Here is a 23,345-nt window from a genome sequence, read left to right as displayed (position 1 = left end):
ATACAGGGTTTCTGGGGGGCTCTGGCCTCCTTCCTGCAGGATCTCCTTCAGGTTCCTGTTCCTCTTTCTATTTTCCACATGTTGTTTGCTTACTTCCCTGCATTTTCTGCTTTTTCTTCCGCTGAAAAGTTGTTCTTGAGTAAATGTTATATTTTAGGGAAGAAGTGTATCTTGAACCATTGGCTGGCCGATGTTCCTCCCTCCTTCTGGTATTGGAGGAACAAACTACATGAGCTGATGTGTTGGGAGGCCCGGCTGGCTTGTTCCTCTCGCCGAAAGAGTAGTGACTTTATTCGTACTTGGCTTCCATACTTGGACAGTTTGCCGCCAAGAAGTCGTAGTCGAATTGTAAATGGGTTGCAATTGTACTCTGCTCCACCTGTCTGACCTGGGATTCTTTCTGTTGGGGCTGGGGGGTGGAGGGGTTTGGGGGGAAGGGGGGGGGGTATGGGTTTGTGGGGGGGTGTTTGGGTTTCTTTGTTCCCTGAGAGGACATCAGAGTCCAGTCCTCTTTGGGGGGGAGGTGACCTCCTTTGACTTTTCTTGTAACTGTTACAATCCTTCTCTGTATTCTGTGGTTGTGAGTTGTTATTCTATTTACCAATAAAAAAGAGTTTCATAAAAAGATACCAACCTATCGAATAGGTGTGTCTAACAGTTTTCTGAAATCAAAATAGGAAGAAGCCTCTAACAAATTATTCCAAGCCATATATTCAATTTAGCAGCCTGAAATGAGAGATCTCTCAAAGAACTTCTTGTAACAACAAGATTTTATAGGGGGATATGTAAACAGGTGCACTCTGCGTGTATTCTTCTTAAGAGTGATTCAAAGAAAAGTGAGGAACAAGATACCCAGGTGACATATCAAAAACTGGTTTATAACAAATACAAGAGAATTTAAACAAAATTCTAGTTTCTATCTGTAACCAACGAAGTTTCTGATAAAAAGGAGTAATATGCTCCCATTTTTTTAAACCAATGATAAGGCGAACAACAATAATCTGAGTCACCCTACCATCTGGAATTCAGCACCAAATTATATAAGAGAAATTGCATCCCTTGATAAATTTAAAAGTAACTTAAGGCTTTTCTTTTTAAAGACGCATATGGTGTATAATAGTCCTTTTAAGGACGGTAATGGAATTCTATTCCTTGCCATCTTTTAACCTTCTAGCTTATTTTCACATAATTCTAGACCTTTTATATTTTGTTCCCCTTCCTATTGTTTTGATCCCTCTTCCCTCTCTATTTCTCTTCATACAAATTGTATTTTTTCTCCTCTCCATCTTGTATCGGTAAGTTTATGTTCGCAGTGAGTTTGATTGTTTGTAACACTGTTTGTAATTTGTTTTTAATGTATGTTTTTACTAACTCTGTTTTTATATTATGTAAAACCGCTTTGAATTTTTAATAAGGTGGTATATCAAATTTTTAATAAACCTGAAACCTTGTAGGCACCTAAATAGCACAGTTACTTACCGTAACAGTTGCTATCCAGGGAAAGCAGGCAGTTATTCTCACATATGGGTGATGTCATCCACAGAGCCCCGATGCGGACAGCCTCGCAAGCATATTTGCTTGTAGAAAACTTTAGAAGTTTTGAGTCAGCCGCACCGCGCATGCGCGAGTGCCTTCCCGCCCAGCACAGGGCGAGTCTCGGTTCAGATAGCTAGCAGAGAAGCCAACCAGGGGAGGTGGGTGGGTTGTGAGAATAGCTGCGTAACAATTGTTACGGTAAGTAACTGTGCTTTATCCCAGGACAAGCAGGCAGCCTATTCTCACATATGGGTGACCTCCATGCTAACCAGAATGGGATGGTGGGAGCGTTGGCAACTTACGAGAATAAATTTTGTAATACTCTCTGGCCAAAATGGTCATCCCGTCTGGAGAAAACATCCAGACAATAATGAGAGGTGAAAGTATGAACCGAGGACCAGGTGGCAGCCTTACAAATTTCCTCAATAGGAGTGGATCTGAGGAAAGCTACTGAAGCCACCATGGCTCTGACTTTATGGGCTGTGACTCGACTCTGTAGATGTAGTCCAGCCTGGGCATAGCAGAAAGAGATACAAGCAGCCATCCAGTTGGAGATGGTACGCTTAGAGATTGGATATCCCAACCTATTTGGATTGAAGAAGACAAAAAGTTGAGGAACAGTTCTGTGTGGTTTGCTGTGTTCCAAGTAGAAGGCCAAAGCATGTTTACAGTATACAGTATGAATTGCTGATTCTCCAGGGTGAGAATGAGGCTTTGGAAAAAACATTGGAAGAACAATGGATTGGTTGAGATGAAATTCTGAAACCACTTTAGGTAAGAATTTAGGATGAGTACAAAGGATCACCTTATCATGATGGAACACAGTGAAAGGAGGATCAGCAACTAAAAGTCTGCAGCTCACTGACTCTTTGAGCAGATATGAGAGCAATGAGAAGCATCACTTTCCAAGTGAGATATTTCAGATGAGCCGTAGACATTGGTTCAAATGGGGGATTCATCAATTGCACAAGAACAACATTCAGATCCCAAACCACTGGAGGCAGTTTGAGAGGAGGTTTAATATTGAAAAGATCTTTCATAAATTTGGAAACCACCGGATGAGCAGAGAGGGGTTTCCCTTCAATAAGCTGGTGGAAAGCAGCAATTGCACTGAGATGGACTCGGATCGATGTAGACTTGAGGCCAGAGGTGGATAAGTGCAAAAGAAAATCCAGAACAGACGATAAGGAGGAATCTTGAGGCTCCTTATCGTGAGAGATGCACCACGTAGAAAATCTAGTCCATTTTTGATGGTAGCATTGTCTAGTGGCAGGCTTTCTAGAAGCCTCTAAAATATCCTTGACAGATTGAGAGAACTGGAAATTGGCAGTTATGTTGAAAGGTATCAAGCTGTCAGGTGTAGAGACTGCAAGTTGGGATGAAGCAGAGACACCTGACTCTGTGTAAGCAGAGACGGAAAAATTGGTAGAAAGTATGGCTCCCTGCTGCTGAGTTTCTTTATAGTGCAGAGCAGAACAGAATGAACAGGCGGCCTGCCCCATCTGGATTGGCTAGTCAGGACAAACAGATAATCCAAGAGATGGAAGTCTTTGGTCCTCTCCTAAAAGTGAAGCAAAACACCTAGTGTCCGAAAAGCTTATCCTTCTTTTCAGATACAACTACTATTAATTACTTCTATAGCGCTACCAGACGCATGCATTGCTGCATAGAGTCACAAATAATAAAACAGTCCCTGCTCTAAAGAGCTTACAATCTAAACAGGCAAGACAGACAAACAGGATACAGTTAATCAGAAGGCTGGGTTGGAGGGCAGAGGAATAGGGTTAAGGATTGAAAGCTATATCAAAATGGTAGGTTTTCAGTCTGCTTTTAAACATGGGAAGGGAAGGGGCTTGATGGTCAAACTCAGGTAATTTATTCCAAGCATAGGGGGCAGCTAGATGAAAGACCCTGTGGCATGAAAAGCAGGCAGACAAACTTTTTGTTCATATGAAACTCGAACCACTTTCGGAAAGGAACCATACAGAAGTACACTCCCTCCTCCATAAACCGAAGAAAGAGTTCCCTACAGAAGAGGGCCTGTAGCTCTGAAATATGCCAAGCTGAGAATCACCATGAGGAAAACCCTTTTGAACCACTCAAGGAGGCGTCTATTCTGGATCTTACAGTCAAGATGAAGTTCAGTCAGACCTTTCAACACAATATTGAGAATCCACATAGGAAAGGGTCAGCATAGAGGAGGGCATAAATGAAGTGCCACTCTTGAGGAATCTGGTCATTTCAGGATAGGCTGTAAGCGAAGAGACATTGTGTGCTCTGAAGCAGGAAAGGCCTGACACCTGTACCTTGAGGAAAGTTACTGTTCTGTCTTGTCTAGACAGGCCTGCAAGAAGGCCAAGACCACTGGAATGGGAGCCCGCAACGGCTCCACTTGGCCTCTGAGGAGTGTATGGTGCAGTGGCTACAGCTACAGCCTCAGAACCCTGAAGTTGTGGGTTCAAATCCCACGCTGCTCCTTGTAACCCCAGGCAAGTCACTTAATCTCCCATTGCCCCAGGTACATTAGATAAGAATGTGAGTCCACTGGGACAGATAGGGAAAAATGCTTGAGTACCTGAATGTAAACAACTTGGCTCATAAGTGGTATACAAATATAATTTTAATTTTGCTGAAAAGCTGTCCAAGACTTGGCATAAGTTGCCATCAACGGCTTCTTGGACTTCAAAAGAGTGGCAATGACCATGTCATAATACCCTCTGAATCATCAAGGTCTTACGCTCAAGAGCCATACAGTAAGTTCAAAATGCTGGTGATTCTCCATAGGTACCAGTCCTCGACTGAGAAGGCTATGATGAAGAGGGAGCTTGAGCTTCTTTTCCCACTGAAGACATATCAGATGCACATACCACAGGTGGCGAGGCCAGTCCAGGGCCACTAGGTTTACTAGGCCCGGATGAATCGCCATCTTGCAAACGACCCAATCCACCATGGACCAGGGCAGAAAGAGTAGCTCTTGCGTTGGCTAGGGCTGAACCAACGAATTGAAACCTAAGCCTCCTAAGTTCATTTCTTTGACTGAAAATTCACTCAAACACTGGAGTTCTTGGCTGAAGCCATCAAGTCCAGTGGGGGCCTGCCCCAGTGGCCCACAAGGCAGAATGCTCTCTACAAGAGCGACCACTCTCCTGGGTACAGGATTTGGTGACTGAACATCGTCTGTGCTGGCCACATATGCCGCTGAAAGATCTAGTTGGTGAACCTCCATCCACTAGATCAGCATCCAAGCCTCCTGACTTACACAAGCACTTCTGGTGTACCCCTAACAATTTATACATGCTGCTGCCGTGGTGTTGTCAGAAAACACTTGCTGCTTTTTCCTCCAGGATGTTTTGTAGATCATGAGCGCCAACTGAATGGTCACGAGCAAACATCGGGTGGGAAGGCAATCACATGCACGATGTGGGCAGTCACGACGTTACTTAAAGTGACAGTACACTTTTTTATCCGTACTGTGCTCTGTGGATGATGTCACCCATATGTGAGAATATGCTGCCTGCTTGTCCTAGGATAAATCAAGTAACAAACTTGAAACAAAGAAATCATGGCATTCAAGGTACTGTGGATGGAGAACAGATAGCAATACAAACCCCTATGATTCATGTCATGAGGAACCATTCAAAGGTTGTCATATGGACCCCCTGACCAAATGAACCTTACTTTCAGAAAAATCTAATATTCCCTGTGGACATAAAAGCAAACATCTGTGGCCCTCAAGAACCAAAATTTAGAACCCCTGCTCTAGATGGCATTCCATGTTCATTAATGCATCTACTTACCTCTGCGCAGTGTCTTAAGGAATGCGTCTATCTGTTCCAGTCCAACCCCAAAGGCTCCCTTCTGTCCAAAAAGGAGATGGGAGAGGAGAAGATGCAGGACCTCTATGGCGATATCTTGGAAGCCACCTTCCTGATTTCCACCGACGTCTGCGTCAATGTAAGAACGCAGTAGATCTGGAAGTTTCTGTTTGACAAACTGAGCAGCTTTAAATTAAGAGAAAAAAGAAAAACACGCATTAAGGAATTAGAAAATCTACTACTAGCTTTCTAACTTCAAGGTTTAACCCATGTGCAACTTTTCCATTAACTTCCATTTCACATTCCCATTTTCACCTTATACTGTACCTCTAAACCAGGGGTGCCCACACTTTTTGGGCTTGCGAGCTACTTTTTAAATGACCAAGTCAAAATGATCTACCAACAATAAAATTTAAAAAAAACACAAAGCACACTGTACGCATAGAAAATGTTAATTATCATTCCTATTCCAGGGTTTTTCAAAGAGATCAAAGCAGATGACTCTATGCACTATCACCTCAGTAACAACCATACAAAAATAGACAAATATACCCCCCTCCCTTTTTACTAAACCACGATAGCAGTTTTTAGCGCAGGGAGCTGCGCTGAATGCCCAGCGCTGCTCTCAACACTCATAGGCTCCCTGCGCTAAAAACCTCTATTGCGGTTTAGTAAAAGGGGACCTTAGTGTAAAATATAGACAGCAGATATAAATTCAGACACATTTTGATCACTAAATTTAAAATAAAATCATTTTTCCTACCTTGTCTGGTGATTTCATGAGTCTCTGGTTGCACTTTCTTCTTCTGACTGTGCTTACAATCTTTTTTCCCTTCTTTTAGCCTGTATGCTTCCTCTCCTCCAGACCTCATTCCTTCCCCCAACTTTTCCTTCCTCTTCCCTGCCCTTTCTTTCTCTCTGCCTCCCTTTCTTTTTTTTTCTGTTTCTTTTCTTTCCTTCTGTCTCCCTGCCTGCTCTTTTTCTTTCTTTCTCCCTGCCCTCCCCCAAGCCACTGCCACTGCCATTGCCATCGGGGACCAGGACCCAAAAGCCACCAATAACAGGCCCCAAGCTCTCCCTGCTTCGGCCAACCAGCATTCCTCTCCCCGACATCAATTCTGCCGTCGGGAAGAGGAAGGCTGATCATCCCAAGATCGTGATCAACCTATTGGGGGAAATGCTGCCGGGTCCTGCCTTCGCAGAAACAGAAAGTAGGCAGGACCCAGTAGGAAGAAGAGCAAATGCTTCACTAACCTGTCTCCCGCATTAGCCCGTAGCGAATGCTTGCTTTAGGGCTCTCCCCCCGCCCCGGACATAACTTCCGGTTTCGGAGGGAAGTGAAGAGAAGCCGGCACGCACACGTTAGAGCCCGGAGCATAAGTTCGCTACGGGCTGAAATCTCCAAGCCGTTTTTTTGTGGGGTTTTTTAATGTTCAGCAGCGGACCGCCCAGCTAAAAGGCCCTAGGGAGAACACTGGAGAGGAAGGCTGATCGGCCCGTAGATCAGGACGGCAACACAAGTCTATCACGGAGCCCGGGATGGACTCCACAATCGACTCACGTTGCCTTCCTGAGCTACTGGTCGATCACGATCGACGTATTGGGCACCCCTGCTCTAAACTATTTACCACAGATATAGTACTTGGCCTTTTCAAATATCATTATTATTACAGTCATAATATGCCAGAAATTTGATTCTGGACAATAATGCAATTTTTATTAGTTTTCCAGATATTACAAACTATATAGGCTCAAAGGTTCAATTAATATACTCGTTAAGTATATACACTAGATATACTAATTAACTTCTCCAAGCTATTGTATTCTCTCCATAGCTCTTGTTCCTAGGTGTGTATTTGAAGAGTTATAGCTCACATTCAGTATTTCAAAAATTTTCTTGTGCTCTGTCTTTATATTATCCTATATAAAGAGATTATGTCCTTACCTTGAGAATATTTTTTCCAGTAGATAGGCGAGTCATTCTAGACAAACAGGTCATCTCCCAATGGTCGCAAGCCATCTGTAGTGAGGCCTCAATCAAGACTAGCTTGGAAAAAGTCCAGTACCACCAAAAAGAGAGCAGAATATGGCTCCTCTTGAACCAAGCATACCAGTAGCGTAAGCAGATATAGAAGTCGACTGCTTAGACACGAGGAAAGTGCCAAGGACCATATCAAAAGAGCTATTGTGGCTCTACAGCTGAAACCTAAAAAGCCATGCCATAAGAGCAAAGCAACCCAGGGTCCTCAATGCAGACTGGAACCTGCGAAGTAGGTCAGGATGGATGATCAACTGAAGGCCTCAACCCTGGCAAAGACGCAACAGAGCTGCGTACCACGACCAGCAAAGCCAGATTGGATCCACAAGAATGATACGGCCCAGATCGTTGACGATCTGCCAGAAGACCCGGCCTATCACAGGTCAGGAAGGAAATAAATACGAGAGGATTCCCTGAGGCCACAGCTACACTAGAGCACTAAAACCCTCGATTCAGAGCTCAGATCTTCGACTGAAGAATCAAGCTGCTTTCATGTTTTTTGCTGTAGCCATGAGATCGAAGCAGGGCCGACCCCAGCACTACACAATGGCTCAGAACACAGATGGGGCCACAACCCAGTCACCCTGATCCAAGGACAGTCTGAGGAAGTTGGTGCACACAATGTTGACTCCTACCACATGCACTGTGAAGAGCACCTGGAGGTGGTGCTCTGCCCAAAGAAAGAGAAGGCAGGCCTCCTGAGCCAGAAAGCTGCTCCTGGCACTTCCCTGGCAATTGAAATAGGTTATAGATGTTGAGTAGAGAAGACTGATCAATTGGGCTCTTCAGAGTCCTCTGCAAGTGCACTAGAGTCAGCCGAATGGCTCTAACCGTACCATTTCCACTTAATAATCAGGAATAAGACCTTCATGAAAATGAAGGTGAAGACTCCTATGAGACCCCCAGAGGATATTTATAAGAGACATTATGTAATGTAATGTAATTTATTTCTTATATACCGCTACATCCGTTAGGTTCTAAGCGGTTTACAGAAAATATACTATTATGCTATTGAATGCAGGTTTCTGAATAATGAAAGAAATATATTTCTTCCTGTCAGCAGAAATAATATGCTCTGTAAAAGGTTCATCTTTGCTCAAGTAGCTAGCAAATACTTGCTGACGGTAGCAGCATTGGATATTTCGGGACTTTCCAAGTAGACAAACCCAAACAAAATGTCCTACTGAAAGTTATCTGAACTACTGCAGAGTGACAATGAAGCTCAGGAAGGAGGGGGGCCTACTCTCAGAAATTATTGAACTTGGTATTAAGAATACATTGTCAGGGGAAATAGGGAGGAGTCAGATTTGACAGTAGGTGACATTGTGCTTCAATATGGCTCCAATCAATAGATAATAATAATAATAATTTTATTTTTATATACCGCCAAAGCCATGATAGTTCGAGGTGGTTTACAACAAGAGTCGCTGGACAATCAGCGAAGTAGTTACAATTCAAAGTCATCGAAGTAGTTACAATACAAAGTCGAAGAAGTTACAATGCAAAGTCATCGGAAATAAGGTACAGGTTGGGAGGAGAGATACACTAGATTCATAGGTTACAATCGGTTAAACAAATTCGTTTTTATTGATTTTCTAAAACTGAGGTATGATGAGGACTGGTTGATGATATTAGCCAGCCAGTCGTTCCATTTACCTGCCTGGGAGGCAAGAGTTCTGTCCAGGAATCTTTTGTAGTGGCAGTCCTTTAACGATGGAAAGGAGAACAAATTAATTCTGCATGTGGACCTAATGGAACTGTCCAGCTTAAATTGAGAAACCAGATACATAGGGGCCAGGCCAGCAAAGGCAAAAAAATTTAAACAAAACTCGTGCTTCCAAGGGCAGCCAGTGAAGTTTTTGATAGTAGGGGCTGATGTGTTCCCATTTTTTCAACCCAAAAATCAGTCGAACCGCTGAATTTTGAATGATTCGGAGTCTTTGTAGGTTTTTTTTGAAGGTACCCAAATAAATGATGTTGCAGTAGTCAAGTGTGCTTAGAATGGAAGATTGAACCAATAAGCGGAATGATACTGCGTCGAAATATTTTCTGATGGTTCCGAGTTTCCATAAGATCGAGAAGCATTTCCTAACCAAAAAGTCCATGTGTACATTTAGGGTAAGGTCCAGGGTCGCTCCCAGAATTTTTATGGAATCTTCAATAGAGAAAGCCTGACCGTTCACAAAAATTGTTGAGTCTTTAATTTTGTCATTTGGGCTTGCTTAAAAAAAATTTGGTTTTGTCCGAGTTGAGTTTTAGTTTGAATTCGGTCATCCATAATCTGATCTGATTTAAAATAAATGACAGGTGATTCTTTGTTTCAGACGGCAGGGATGTAAGGGGAATGACTATAGTGATGTCATCTGCATAGATGTAGAATTTGACTTTTAAGCTTTGCAGAAAGTTCCCCAGTGAGGCGAGGTAAATATTAAACAATGTTGGGGAAAGGAGGGAGCCCTGCAGCACTCTTGGATTGTTTATTAATCACTGTAGACTTGAAACGATCGTTTAGTCAAAAAGCCCTGAAACCATTTTAATACATTACCTGAAAGACCAATTGACATCAATCACTCAATCAGAATGGTATGATCGACCAGATCGAAAACACTGCTTAAGTCTAATTGCAGAACTAGAGCATTTTTGCCTTGACTGAAAAGACTATGGAGGAAATCTAGTAATGAAGCAATGACAGTTTCGGTACTGAACCCCGATCGAAAGCCTGATTGGTTGTCGTGTAGTATGCTGAATTTGTCTAAATACATTACTAAGTTCTGATTGACCAAACCTTCCATCAGCTTTACAAATAAGGGAGTACTCGCAATGGGTCTGTAATTAGATATTTGCTTAGTAGATTCTTTAGGATTTTTTACAATTGGTGTGATCAAAATCTGGCCTAGATCATCGGGAAATGTGCCAGTTTGCAATAGAGAGGAAAGCCAGTAGTATAGCTTGGCTTTGAAGGTGACTGGAGCAACTTTCATAATATTTGGTGGGCAGCAGTCTAATCTGCAATAGGAATCAGCGTATTTCATGTAAGTTTTGCAGAATTGTTGCCAGGAAGGAGTAGTGAAGTTATTCCAGGACATGTCTACCCTAGGTTCATCTTTGTGTTGAGCAACTGGGTAGGACCAGTGGTTGTTTGTGGAGACCGTTAGTATGGATCTTAAGTTATTTATTTTGTTCTTAAAAAATTCAGCCAAAGCGTTTGGAGATGGTGGGAAACCTAAGGTGAAACTGGAGAAGGCCTGAGTATCGTAAAGATTGTTAACTAATTCGAAAAGATTTCTATTATTGGTGTTTGGTGAGCCTATTTTTTGGGCGTAAAAATTAGTGTTTCTCTCTATTATTAGTTTCTTGTATTCTTTTAGTTTTAGTCTCCAATTAGATCTCCCTTCACTATCTCCTGATTTCAACCATAGTCTTTCAAGTTTCCGTAACATGGCAGAGCAAATCAGGGCAGAAGGCCGCGAAGCAGTGGGTTTAGAGTGCTGCAGCCGCTGCTGGAGTCTGCACGTTTGTCGGGACCGCGGGAAGGGAAGGGGGTGGCAAGGGACTAAGGGAGCCGGCCAGACCGCGGGGACGGTGCGCGGCAGCCTCAACAATGTGTAGGTGGGCGGCGCGTGAAGGAGTTTGAGCAGTGGTGGCAGTTTCGCTCAGAGGAACGGCTGGAGGGTATGGTGCCGGTGCTGCAGGTGTCCCATGCAGGTAAAAATTCTCTAAGGAGGGGGAGAGGGAAAGGGAGCTGCTTTGGGAGAGGGGTGTTCTGGGAGGCAGACAGCTTTGCTTGGGGCGGAAGACAGAAGGGGGGCCACGGAGAGACAGTCAGGGAGGAACTGGAGGGGGAGAGGGAAAGGAGGCTGCTTTGGGGGGGAGGGGTGTGTTGGGAGGCAGACAGCTTTGCTTGGGGGAGGGGAGATCGAAGGGGGCCATGGAGAGACAGTCAGGGAGGAACTGGAGGGGGAGAGGGAAAGGGGGCTGCTTTCTAGCGCCCGTTAATGTAACAGGCTTTAACACTAGTGTTCTTATATTATCAATTTGCTGTACAGCAATGTTACTTACCGTAACAGTTGTTATCCAGGGACAGCAGGCAGCTATTCTCACTAGTGGGTGATGTCATCAGACAGAGCCCCGGTACGGACGTCTCACAAGCACGTGTTGCTTGTAGAAACTTAAAAGTTTCTAGACGCCCGCACCGCGCATGCGCCGGTGCCTTCCCGCCCGGAGATCCGGGCGTGTCTCCTCAGTTCAGGTAGCTAGCCTGAGAAGCCAACCCAGGGGAGGTGGGTGGGACGTGAGAATAGCTGCCTGCTGTCCCTGGATAACAACTGTTACGGTAAGTAACATTGCTTTATCCCAGGACAAGCAGGCAGGTATTCTCACTAGTGGGTGACCTCCAAGCTAACCTCAGTGGGATGGAGGGGGAGTTGGCGACTTAAGAGAATAAATTTTTCAATACTGTTTGGCCAAACTGTCCATCCCGTCTGGAGAGAGTATCCAGACAATAATGTGAGGTGAATGTGTGAACCGAGGACCAGGTGGCAGCCTTACAAATTTCCTCGATTGGTGTTGATCTGAGGAATGCTACTGAGGCTGCCATTGCTCTGACCTTATGGGCTGTGACCTTACAAGGAAGTGATAATCCAGCCTGGGCATAGCAGAAAGAGATACAAGCCGCCATCCAATTAGAGATGGTGCGCTTTGATACGGGTCTTCCCAACTTATTATGATCGAAGGAGACAAAAAGTTGAGGAGTGGTTCTGTGTGGCTTGGTGCGATCCAGGTAGAAAGCCAAAGCACGTTTACAGTCTAGAGTGTGAAGGGCCGATTCTCCGTGGTGAGAATGGGGCTTAGGGAAGAATACTGGAAGTACAATGGATTGGTTGAAATGAAATTCGGAGACCACCTTAGGCAGGAATTTCAGGTGAGTGCGGAGGACCACCTTGTCGTGATGGAATACTGTGAATGGTGGATCCGCCATCAATGCCTGGAGTTCGCTGACTCTGCGAGCGGACATAAGGGCTACAAGAAAAAGCACTTTCCAGGTGAGATACTTAAGAGGGGCCCTGTTGAGTGGTTCAAACGGGGGCTTCATGAGACGGGAAAGGACTACATTGAGGTCCCAAACTACTGGGGGTGGTTTGAGAGGAGGGTTAACATGGAAGAGTCCTTTCATAAATCTGGCGACCACCGGATGGGCCGAGAGGGGTTTCCCTTGTAGGGGCTGGTGGAACGCCGCAATAACGCTCAGGTGGACTCGTATGGATGTAGACTTGAGCCCAGATTGAGATAGGTGTAGGAGATAGTCCAGCACGGAGGATAAGGAAGCTCGCTGAGGTTCCTTTGATTTAGAAACACACCATGAGGAGAATCTAGTCCATTTCTGGGAGTAGCATTGTCGAGTGGCGGGCTTCCTGGAAGCTTCCAAGACCTCCCTCACTTCTTGTGAGAATTGGTGAGGGGTTACGTTGAGAGGAACCAAGCTGTCAGGTGGAGAGACTGCAGGTTGGGATGAAGCAGTGATCCTTGATGTTGAGTAAGTAGTGAAGGAAACACTGGAAGTGGTACTGGTTCCCTGCTGCTGAGTTGAAGTAGGAGGGAGAACCAAGGTTGTCTGGGCCACCGAGGAGCTATTAGAATCATGGTAGCCCGTTCGAGTTTCAGCTTGACCAGAGTCTTCTGGATCAGCGGGAATGGTGGGAACGCATATAGAAATCGTTTCCCCCAGTTCAGTAGAAAAGCATCTGCCTCGAGGCGATGAGGAGTGTAGATCCTGGAGCAAAACTGAGGCAGTTTGGAGTTGTGGGGAGCCGCAAAGAGGTCTATCTGAGGCGTCCCCCACTGCGTGAAGATTTGGTGAAGGGGGCTGGAATGGAGAGTCCATTCGTGCGGTTGTAGCAGACGGCTTAGTTTGTCTGCTAAGACGTTGTTCTCCCCCTGAATGTAGACAGCTCTGAGGAAGGCGTTGTGGCGCACCGCCCAGTCCCAGACTCGTAGAGCTTCCTGGCAAAGGAGGGCCGAGCCCGTTCCTCCTTGCTTGTTGATATAATACATGGCGGCCTGATTGTCTGTGCGAATGAGGATCACCATGTCGTGAAGTAGGTGTTGGAAGGCTTGGAGCGCATTGAAGATGGCTCTGAGCTCTAGTAGATTGATTTGATGTAGTCTTTCCGCACTGGTCCAGAATCCTTGGGTGCGGAGACCATCCAGGTGGGCCCCCCATGCATAGTTCGACGAATCGGTTGTGAGGACTTTCTGATGGGGGGGAGAGTGCAACAGCAAACCTCTGGATAGATTCGAAGAGGTCATCCACCAAAGTAGAGACTGCCGAAGAGCAGGTGTGACTAAGATGTGTTTGGTTAGTGGATCGGACGTCTAATTCCACTGTGATGCCAGGGTCCACTGGGGGATCCTGAGATGGAGTCTGGCAAAGGGTGTCACATGTACTGTGGAGGCCATATGGCCCAGGAGCACCATCAGTTGTCTCGCCGGTAGGGTTTGGCGAGTAGACACCGACTGGCAGAGATGGAGAAGGGACTCCATGCGTTGCAGAGGCAGGAATGCTCGGAGTCGAGTGGTGTCCAGGACCGCTCCGATGAAGGGGAGGGACTGGGTGGGTTGTAGATGAGACTTGGAAAAGTTGATCTCGAAGCCCAAATTCTGGAGGAAGTAGGTTGTAGCCAAGACCGCCGAAGTGACCTCTGGGGCTGACGGGGCCTTGATGAGCCAGTCGTCGAGGTATGGGAACACCTGTAGGCCCCTGTCTCGGAGTGCCGCGGCCACTACCACCAGGCACTTTGTGAAGACTCTGGGGGACGAAGAGAGGCCGAATGGTAGCACTCGATACTGTAGGTGCAGATTTCCCACCCGAAATCTGAGGAACTTTCGGGAGGCCGGGTGAATGGGGATGTGAGTGTAGGCCTCCTTGAGATCCAGGGAGCATAACCAGTCGTTCTGCTCGAGGAGGGGGTATAGAGAAGCCAAAGTCAACATGCGAAACTTCTCTTTGACCAGAAACTTGTTGAGGGCCCGAAGGTCTAAAATGGGTCGCAGGTCGCCCGTTTTCTTCGGGACGAGGAAGTACCGGGAGTAAAACCCTCGGTTCAACTGGTCTGACGGGACCGGCTCGACGGCCCGAAGCTGAAGTAAGGTTTGGACTTCCTGAAAAAGAAGGGCGGTCTGTGTCGAGCTTGAAGGATACTCTCTTGGAGGATGGTCCGGGGGGACCCCGGTGGAAGTGAAGAGAGTATCCTTCTCTTATGATGGTAAGGACCCATAGGTCCGTGGTTATGGCCTCCCATCGATGGTAAAAAAGATGGAGGCGGCCCCCTATGGGAGAGGCTGAGGGGTGCAGAACGGTGTCGGTTATGCTCCCCGGAGGGGAGTCAAAAGGGCTGGGGAGCCTTGGGTGCAGCCGGTGGCTGAGGTTTTTGCTGAGACTTCTGGGGAGGTTGTCTCTTCGCAGGTTGTCTCGCAGCGGGCGTTTGTCTGGGCATGTAACGCCGCTGGTAAATCAGGGGTGGCCTGGAAGGTCGAGACTGTTGAGGTTTGGGTTTGGGCCGCAGGATGGATTGAAAAGATTTTTCATGATCCGACAGCTTCTTGGTAACCGTTTCGATAGATTCATCGAACAGGTCAGCTCCCGCACATGGTACGTTGGCGAGTCTGTCCTGGAGGTTGGGATCCATATCGATTGTACGGAGCCATGCCAGGCGGCGCATGGCTACCGCGCTTGCGGCAGCACGTGCCGAGAGTTCGAATGCATCGAAGGAGGATTGCATCAGCTGGAGGCGTAATTGGGAGAGGGAGGCTACCACTTCCTCGAACTCGAATCGAGCTTGGGTGTCTATGAACGGAGTGAACTTGCGGAGCACCGGCAAGAAGAACTCCAGATAGGAAGAGAAAAAGAAATTGTAGTTTAGCACCCGTGATGCCATCATGGAGTTTTGATAGAATTTTCTACCAAATTTGTCCATCGTTCTCCCCTCTCGGCCCGGCGGTACAGAGGCGTAGACCTGAGAGGGATGAGAGCGTTTAAGAGAGGACTCAACCAGTAGGGATTGGTGGGAGAGTTGAGGGCCCTCAAACCCTTTATGGTGCACGATGCGGTATCGAGCATCGAGTTTGCTGGGAATCGCCGGTATGGAGTACGGTGTTTCGAAACACTGCATGAAGGTCTGATCCAGCAATTTATGCAGGGGGAGCCGAAGCGACTCCGTTGGAGGGTTAGGTAAATGCATGGTGTCCAGATACTCTTTGGAGTATCGGGAGCCCGTGTCAAGGGTCACATCCAGATCATCCGCCATTTGTCGGAGGAATGATGAGAAAGACAATTGATCCGCCAGCGTCGGTCTGTGGGACGGGCTGGAGGAGGAAGAGGCCTCCGGATCCATGGACATCGGGGAGTGGCAAGGAGAATCGGGTACGGGTGTCTCCTCGTACTCCGGTCCCTCCGGAGGGGACACCTCCGAGGAGGAGTATCCCATACGTTGCAGTTTTTTCTGCGGTGACACCTCCGAGTGGCGCGAAGAGTGCCAGGATGAGTGTCTTGATCGGTGCCCGTCTCGGTGGCGGGACAGGGATCGGGATCGTCTGTGCATCGCATGGTCTCCCGAGGCCCCCAAGTGGTGGATAGGGCTGGAAGCGGTGGATCGCAACTGGGGTTGCGATGCGGATTCTTGCGATGCTACCCAAGTCTGGTAAGGAGTACGGAAGAACTCTTCCTGACTATGCCCAGGGCTTCGAGTATCGATCGGAGGTCTGGTCCCATGTTGGCGCGGAGGCGTAATGGGCTCTAATGGCGGCATATCAGTAAGCGAGGCTTGCCGCATGGGCATCGCCACCCTCCCCCGTTCGTCCTCGTCGGTTTTCGAGGTCGAACGGCGTGGGGGAGGGGGAGGGGGCGGACCGCCCCTTTGGACCGGTACCGGGAGGTCACCCTGTATGACAGCGATGAGCCCGGGTCCGATGGTCTGCATGAGCTCAACGAATTGAGCTTCCAGCATGGACCGTAGCGAAGCCGATAAGGAGGGATCCGCACCGAAAGGGGGTCCTCCTGCACGGTCATCGCGCTCCTTCGAGGTCGAGTGCTTCTGCTTAGTAGCTTTCGGCACTTTGATGACCACTGGTGGTACTGTGGAAGGAAGAGGTACCTGAACCGAGGAGACCGGGGCAGGCACCGACGTCGAGCTCGTGGATGTTGTCGGGATGAACGATGCCGGTTTCACCACACTCGATGCAGGAGGGGTCGATACCGGTTTCGCCCGAACCGGGGAGGTATCTGATGAAGTGGAGGCTGAAGGATCCTTAGCTGCGTCCATCTTGAACATCGATTCCCACAATAGGCAACGCCGTTTGAATGAGCGTGCCGTAAGGGTAGAGCAAGGCCTGCACGATTTCGGAATGTGGTCAGGACCCAAACACTGCAAACAGCGCCGGTGAGGGTCCGTGAGTGAAATCGCGCGTTGGCACTTGCTGCACTTTTTAAACCCGGTGATTGGCCGGGACATAGGCCGGAAAATCTCCGCCGCGAGGTCGAAGCCTGTGGGCCTGAGCCACGTGGCCGGCCCGTTCGACCCGCCGGAGGAAATAATCTTTTTTTTTTTTTTTTTTTTTTTAAACTGAAAAAGAAATGTACTGTTAACTATAATTAAAAGAAAGCGAAAAACGCGGACAAGGAAGGCAAATTTAACTGAATTCAGCTAGCGCATGATGAAGTTGAACTTCTCAGCTCCGCGGAAAGAAAAGAACTGAGGAGACACGCCCGGATCTCCGGGCGGGAAGGCACCGGCGCATGCGCGGTGCGGGCGTCTAGAAACTTTTAAGTTTCTACAAGCAACACGTGCTTGTGAGACGTCCGTACCGGGGCTCTGTCTGATGACATCACCCACTAGTGAGAATACCTGCCTGCTTGTCCTGGGATAATTTGTTGTTTCATGTTAGCTGACTTATCTATTACTAATAAACCTATATTATATACAGCAATTGGGTTGTTGCGAGGTCATATTCTGAAAATGTCAGCAGCCCCTTTTCATACTGAAAAGGTGCCCAATACCCCTGAATGGGGACACCTGCCCCAAAGACTGGCATCTGTCGGCATTATGACCCAGTACGCAATCTGCAGTGGTATGCCCTTGCATAGCGATTGCAGGGAAAACCTCCAATCATGCTGACCCAAACCTCCAGAGATCAGGGAAGACAGGTCTAACGCATCCATGTGCATAGCCCAGCAAGAGAGTAAGATAACAGAAAATGTGCTTGTGTGCTCTTAACCAAGGAACCACATCCAACAGGGCAGCCACGGATCCCAGGACCTGAAGATAGTCCCACGTCAAAGGAGCTGGAGAAGTGAAGAAATCCGAAAATGCAGAAGCTCTCCGCGTGCCCCTAGAAGACAAATGCGGCCCGCAGCCACATTAATCACCCAGGTATTCAAAGACTATGTGGGAGAGAATGCCCATTCTATAATTCACAATCTAACCAAAACTCTCCAGCACATGGATCACCTGATCCTCCATTGTTGACAGCCCTCACCCAATGAGGGAGCTGTGATTATCCAGTTTTCAAAGACAGGGTGTACTTGCTGCTACAACCACCATCACCTCGGTGAAGGAATGAGGAGCTGTCGCTAGTCCAAAGGGCAGAGCCAAAAACTGATAAGCTTGTGCAAAACGTGAAACCACATATCTTCATGAATTCAGAGAGGCAAGAAACTCTTCTGGGGCCACCACTGCAATGACAGATCACACTGTTTCCATGTGAAAGCACAGAATCTTAAGAGTTTCATGTACGTGCTGCAGCTCCAGAATAGGCCTCCAACTGTCTGAGCTATTCAAGGTATTTGGGAGTATCTGTCCGAGCCTGAAAGATCAGGCAGCACCCACTCTAGAGCTCGAAAATCCAGCAAGCGCTGTACAGTGACCTGCACTTAAAAGCGACTTGTCCGGGTGCCCTGTGAGATTCCACAAACTAACCAGTCAGAAGCCAAGCAAATTCCAATTGTAGCCCTACCAAATAAAGTCCAGAACCTATTGGTCGGATGAAATGCAAACCCAAGCCGGCAGGAACACTGACAACCTGCCCCTTAACTATAATGAGGGATCACCTCCACCCTGATGTCATTGCAACTACTTGACAGGGGTTGCACGCCGGGAGCCAGATGGCTGGGCATGTTCTTAGTCAAATGACCTCTGCCAGGAACTCTGATCTGAGATGTGGCACTGAATACAAGAGGTAATTCATGCAACCATGACTAGAACCCCTAAAGGGTCTAGGACTGCTATCAGGCAGGGTCTTAGGGTGACTGACCACTATAGAATCCATGAGGTCAACTAGGCCCTTACCAAACAACTGCCCTAAAAAAGAAGTCTCGCCAAAGGAGCCTGAGAAGGGGAATCAGAGCATACTGTGGGCCAAAATGGAGAACACCAAATCCCACACAAGGCCTATAAAGTGACAGTCTCAACCACGTATGCCCTTGCTATGGATGTGTCTGCCCAGGGATAGGGGGGGCTATGGTTTATTAAATGTACGTTGGTATGCTATGGCTTGTCAGATGAGACATATTAATGATTGGTTTAGAGGAACATCTGATTTTTCTGCTACACCACTGGAGTTATCTTTGCTGGCTCCGTTCCATGTGAGCTATTTTGTACATGTGACGGATCCGAGGATGCGTCTTTTGGTGTCTCACTACCCCATTTTTACGCCGGCCAGAAGGACATGGAGATGGGTCTGTAAAACAGCCAAATTGTCTTCTAGGGTGTCTTTATATTTGCCTATACAGGGCAATGGAGCTTTCCAGCCGGGCATGCAAAATGCCACCTTTCTTAAGTGGAAACACAAGGTCTACAATATCTTTTTCACCTGTTTTCGGAGGAGGGGAGCCTGGTCACATTTGCTGAGCTGCAACGGACTTTTGACCTACAGGCTAATGATCTCTTCGCCTATTACCAGATCCGTCACTATGTTCAGTCCCTCCCAGTGGCTGCCCTTACTGAAGTCTGCAGGGAGGTGCTTTCGGAACTCTTCAGCCTTTCAGCCCAACAGAGGATTCCTCTACGATTTAATATTGTGGGGATCCGGGATTGCCAACCAAGTACGAATCTGGATATATTAGCGACAGCGTGGGCTGAGGACTTGCATTGCCAGTTGACTGCTCAACAGTTACAACGGGTCCTGAAGAACATTCAGAAGGTGTCACCCAATATTACTCACTAGGAAATGCAATTGAAAATTGTTCTTAGACTTTACATTCCACCAGAACGTGCAGCCCGGATGGGGATTACTGCGTCACATTCTTGCCCGAAATGCAATCAGGCTCACGCATCTTTGAGTCACATGTTTTGGGCCTGCCCCACAATCCAACAGTTTTGGAGACATCTTGGCCTATATACCGCATCACTTTGGGGAAGGCGATGGCTTCCGCAACCGAGGGCGTTATTTGGATTTTTATAATATAGCCTCGCCCAAACCCATGGGAATGTCAGCATTTATCTCCAGAGCCCTTTTGATGGGAAAAAAAGCCATCCTCACCAACTGGCTCTCCCGTGATCCCCTGTCATATGCACAATGGAGATCCCTAATGATAGTGCACGCAACACTGGAGAGACGCATGGTGGGAGACTTGACTCTTGGCCCGGGTCGCAAATTTTGTCAGGTGTGGGAGCACTTCTGGCTGGACCTCACACCGCGTGCTCGCAGTAGACTTTTGAATCTTTAAGATTTTATTCCCACTCTCAGCTGTTGGACTGGCCATGGATTCTTGGGGAGGGGGGATGGGAGGGAAACTGATTATATTGTTGAAAATGTTATTTCCTGAATGGTACTACTGTTTGTATTTGCTTCTTACTGCTGGAATAATAAAAATCATTTAAATAATAAAAATCATTTAAACATTGAAAAAAAAAAAAAAGTGACAGTCTCATAAACTGACCCAGCTAAAAGGTGAGAAGAATCAACTGCCTCACTCTCCAGGTGTGCAGGCAAGTTAGACAGGTGTGTGATAAAAGATGTTGCAAAAGCAGCCTAAAAGCCCAAAGCAACTGAATCAAAAAAACTTCTGGAACACTCCATTCCCACGGTGGTCTTGCATATCTTGAAGTACCACATCACTTTCCCTGGTAAGAGAGGCACAGATAGGTACCTGCATGACCAAAGAATCCACTCAAGGCTGATCCAGAACCTGCAAGCACTTTAGTGCCACAGGATACAAGCAAGACATGGCCCTCACTAACATAAGAACACAGTACAGAGAAACACATTGTGCTGATAGGAAAATGCTCATATCAGGGTGCCAGGAAAAGGAGGACGACTTGCGAGCACACCCACAAAGCCATGAGGAAAGGACAGAGCCAGCTGAGTGTCCAGAGTGATGACTGAGGTAATCTGCTAGGATGTTGCCCACCCCAGACAAGTGCACAGCTGAAAAATATGTCACAAGGTGCTCCGCTTATCAAAAGAGAAGCTGGGCCTCTACGCTCAGAGAAGTGCTCCTGGTGCAAGCCACCGCCACGGGATTGTACGAGAAGACCCATACGACTCAATTCCAGAGCTGATGCTTTAAGTGGATAAGAGTCAGCCAAATCGCCCGAACGGCCAGGCGACTGATCGACCACTTCTGCTTAGAGAGGAACCACCTGTCCAGACTAACAGCACCCCAGCTGAATAGACTGGCCTGTCAGCATCACCCATTCAGAAATCTTGAGGTGAAATCCCCTGGATAGGGAGAGGCGATGCCACCACCAGGGAAGTTGGGCAAGCAATGAGTCCCGTTGAGAACTCCAGCAAGAAATAAGCACGTCCTACAGTTGGCACAGGTGAGCCCTGGCACAAGGAACCACATCAATTGTCGCTACTATGGAACCCCAGGACCTGAAGAGACTGTCAAGCCGTCAGGACCGGAGTGGCCAGAAAATCCTTGACTATGTGGTGGAGCTGCACATGACACGCTGCGAGAAGGAGCTCCCTGTTCAGACTTGTGCAGAAGCAAACCACCAGGTATTCCAAATCCTATCATCTTGAGGTGAGTCATTCAGAAGTTGATCACCTAGCCCAGGCATGAAGCAGTTGGACAACTTAGCAACCACCTGATGCCCGTCGGACTGAGACGAGGCCCTGATCAGCCAGCCATCTAGATATGGGTGGAGAACCCAAAGGGTTTGCAGGTGAATTGCTACCACCACCATCACCTTGGTGAAGGGCCTGGGTGCTGTCGCCAGCCCGATGGGAAGCACCGCAAACTGGTAATGCTTCTGCAGGACGTGGAACCTAAAGTACTTCCTGTGTCCTGGAAAGATGGGAACATGAAGATAGTTTCCCTGATCTGTTGGGAGGCCTAAGAATTCTCCCAGAGCCACAGAAGCGATAACTGAATGCACAATTCCATCTTGGAAGGAGGAACTTTTGAGGACCTCGTTAACTGCTTACAAGTTTAAAATCAACCTTCAGTCTTCGGAGCCTATCTTTGGCACGATGAGGTATATCAAGTTTCTGCCAGAGCCCGAGTCTAGCTCCAGAACAGGCTCTATGGCCAGCAATCCTTGGACAATGGTCTCAACCCAGGAAGCCTTCTCTGACCTCCCCACACGGAAGTCCAGAAAACTATCAAAGGACAATAAAACTCAAGCCTCTAGTCATCTCAAAGAACCTTCAAGACCCAACAGTCCAAAGTGATGACCTTCCATTCTGTCAGAAAGAACAAGAGCTCCCTCTGCCCTCCCTCCCCCAATCTGAGGAGCAACTGCCAGAGGCCTGGTGACAGAACTGGTTCGTAGGTTACATAGAAACATAGAATATGACGGCAAAAAAGGGCCATCGGCCCAACCTGTCTGCCCACTCGAAGAACCCTTCCCCCTAAGCACCACATGTTTATCCCATTTTTTCTTAAAATCAAGCACGTTGCTGGCCTTAAGTACCTGAAGTGGAAGATCATTCCAACGATCAATCACCCTTTCGGTAAAGAAATACTTCCTAATGTCACCGTGAAATCTCCCACCCTTGATTTTTAACGGATGCCCTCTTGTTGCCTTAGGTCCTGTAAGGAAAAAGATATCTTCTTCCATCTCAATGCGGCCAGTAACATATTTGAACGTCTCTATCATGTCTCTCCTCTCTCTGCGTTCCTCGAGAGAGTATAGCTGCAACTTACCTAGACGGTCTTCATATGGGAGATCCTTGAGTCCTGAGACCATCCTAGTGGCTATTCGCTGAACCGACTCCATTCTCAGCACATCCTTTTGATAATGTGGCCTCCAAAATTGAATACAATATTCCAGATGAGGTCTCACCATGGACCTGTACACTGGCATTATAACTTCAGGCTTTCGGCTGACAAAACTTCTTCGGATGCAACCCAGCATTTGTCTAGCCTTGGATGAAGCTTTCTCCACCTAATTGGCAGTCTTCATACCTTTACTAATGATTACTCCTAGGTCCCGTTCTGCCACAGTTCTTGTTAAGGTCTCACCATTCAGGATATAAGTCCTGCATGGGTTTCCACTGCCAAGGTGCATATGCTTACACTTCTTGGCATTAAAACTCAGTTGCCAAGTTGTGGACCATTGTTCCAGTAAAAGTAGGTCCTGCGTCATAGTGTCGGGCATGGTGCCCTTGCCCACTACGTTGCATAGTTTAGCATCATCGGCAAATAATGCAATTTTACCTCAAAGTCCCTTAGATATTAAATAGGACTGGACCCAAGACTGAGCCCTGCGGCACTCCGCTGATCACTTCCGACGTTTCGGAGGGAGTACCATTTACCATCATCCTTTGAAGTCTGCCACTGAGCCAGTCTTTAACCCATGCAGTCAATGTTTCTCCTAGACTCAACAAACTCATCTCTTTCAGTAACCTACGGTGTGGGACACAATCAAAAGCCTTACTGAAGTCCAAATACACGACGTCCATGGACTCTCCCATATCAAGCTCTTTTGTTACCCAGTCAAAAAAGCTGATCAGAT

The 23,345-nt window shown here is 47.3% G+C and overlaps 1 protein-coding gene across 13 annotated transcripts in view; it reads right to left on the bottom strand.

Moving 5' to 3' along the window:
- Positions 1-23,345, bottom strand: part of CNOT1 (CCR4-NOT transcription complex subunit 1) — a 1,050,915-nt gene that overhangs the window by 873,563 nt on the left and 154,007 nt on the right. For all 13 annotated transcript variants that reach the window (XM_033940598.1, XM_033940586.1, XM_033940591.1 and 10 more), the window contains one exon: positions 5,334-5,537. In XM_033940598.1, the coding sequence (XP_033796489.1) occupies positions 5,334-5,537 (204 nt within the window). The remainder of the gene's footprint in view (positions 1-5,333; positions 5,538-23,345) is intronic.

This window comes from Geotrypetes seraphini, chromosome 4 (assembly GCF_902459505.1).
Source record: "Geotrypetes seraphini chromosome 4, aGeoSer1.1, whole genome shotgun sequence".
Classification (NCBI taxonomy): Eukaryota; Metazoa; Chordata; class Amphibia; order Gymnophiona; family Dermophiidae; genus Geotrypetes; species Geotrypetes seraphini.
This window is presented reverse-complemented; position numbering and strand designations above follow the sequence as displayed.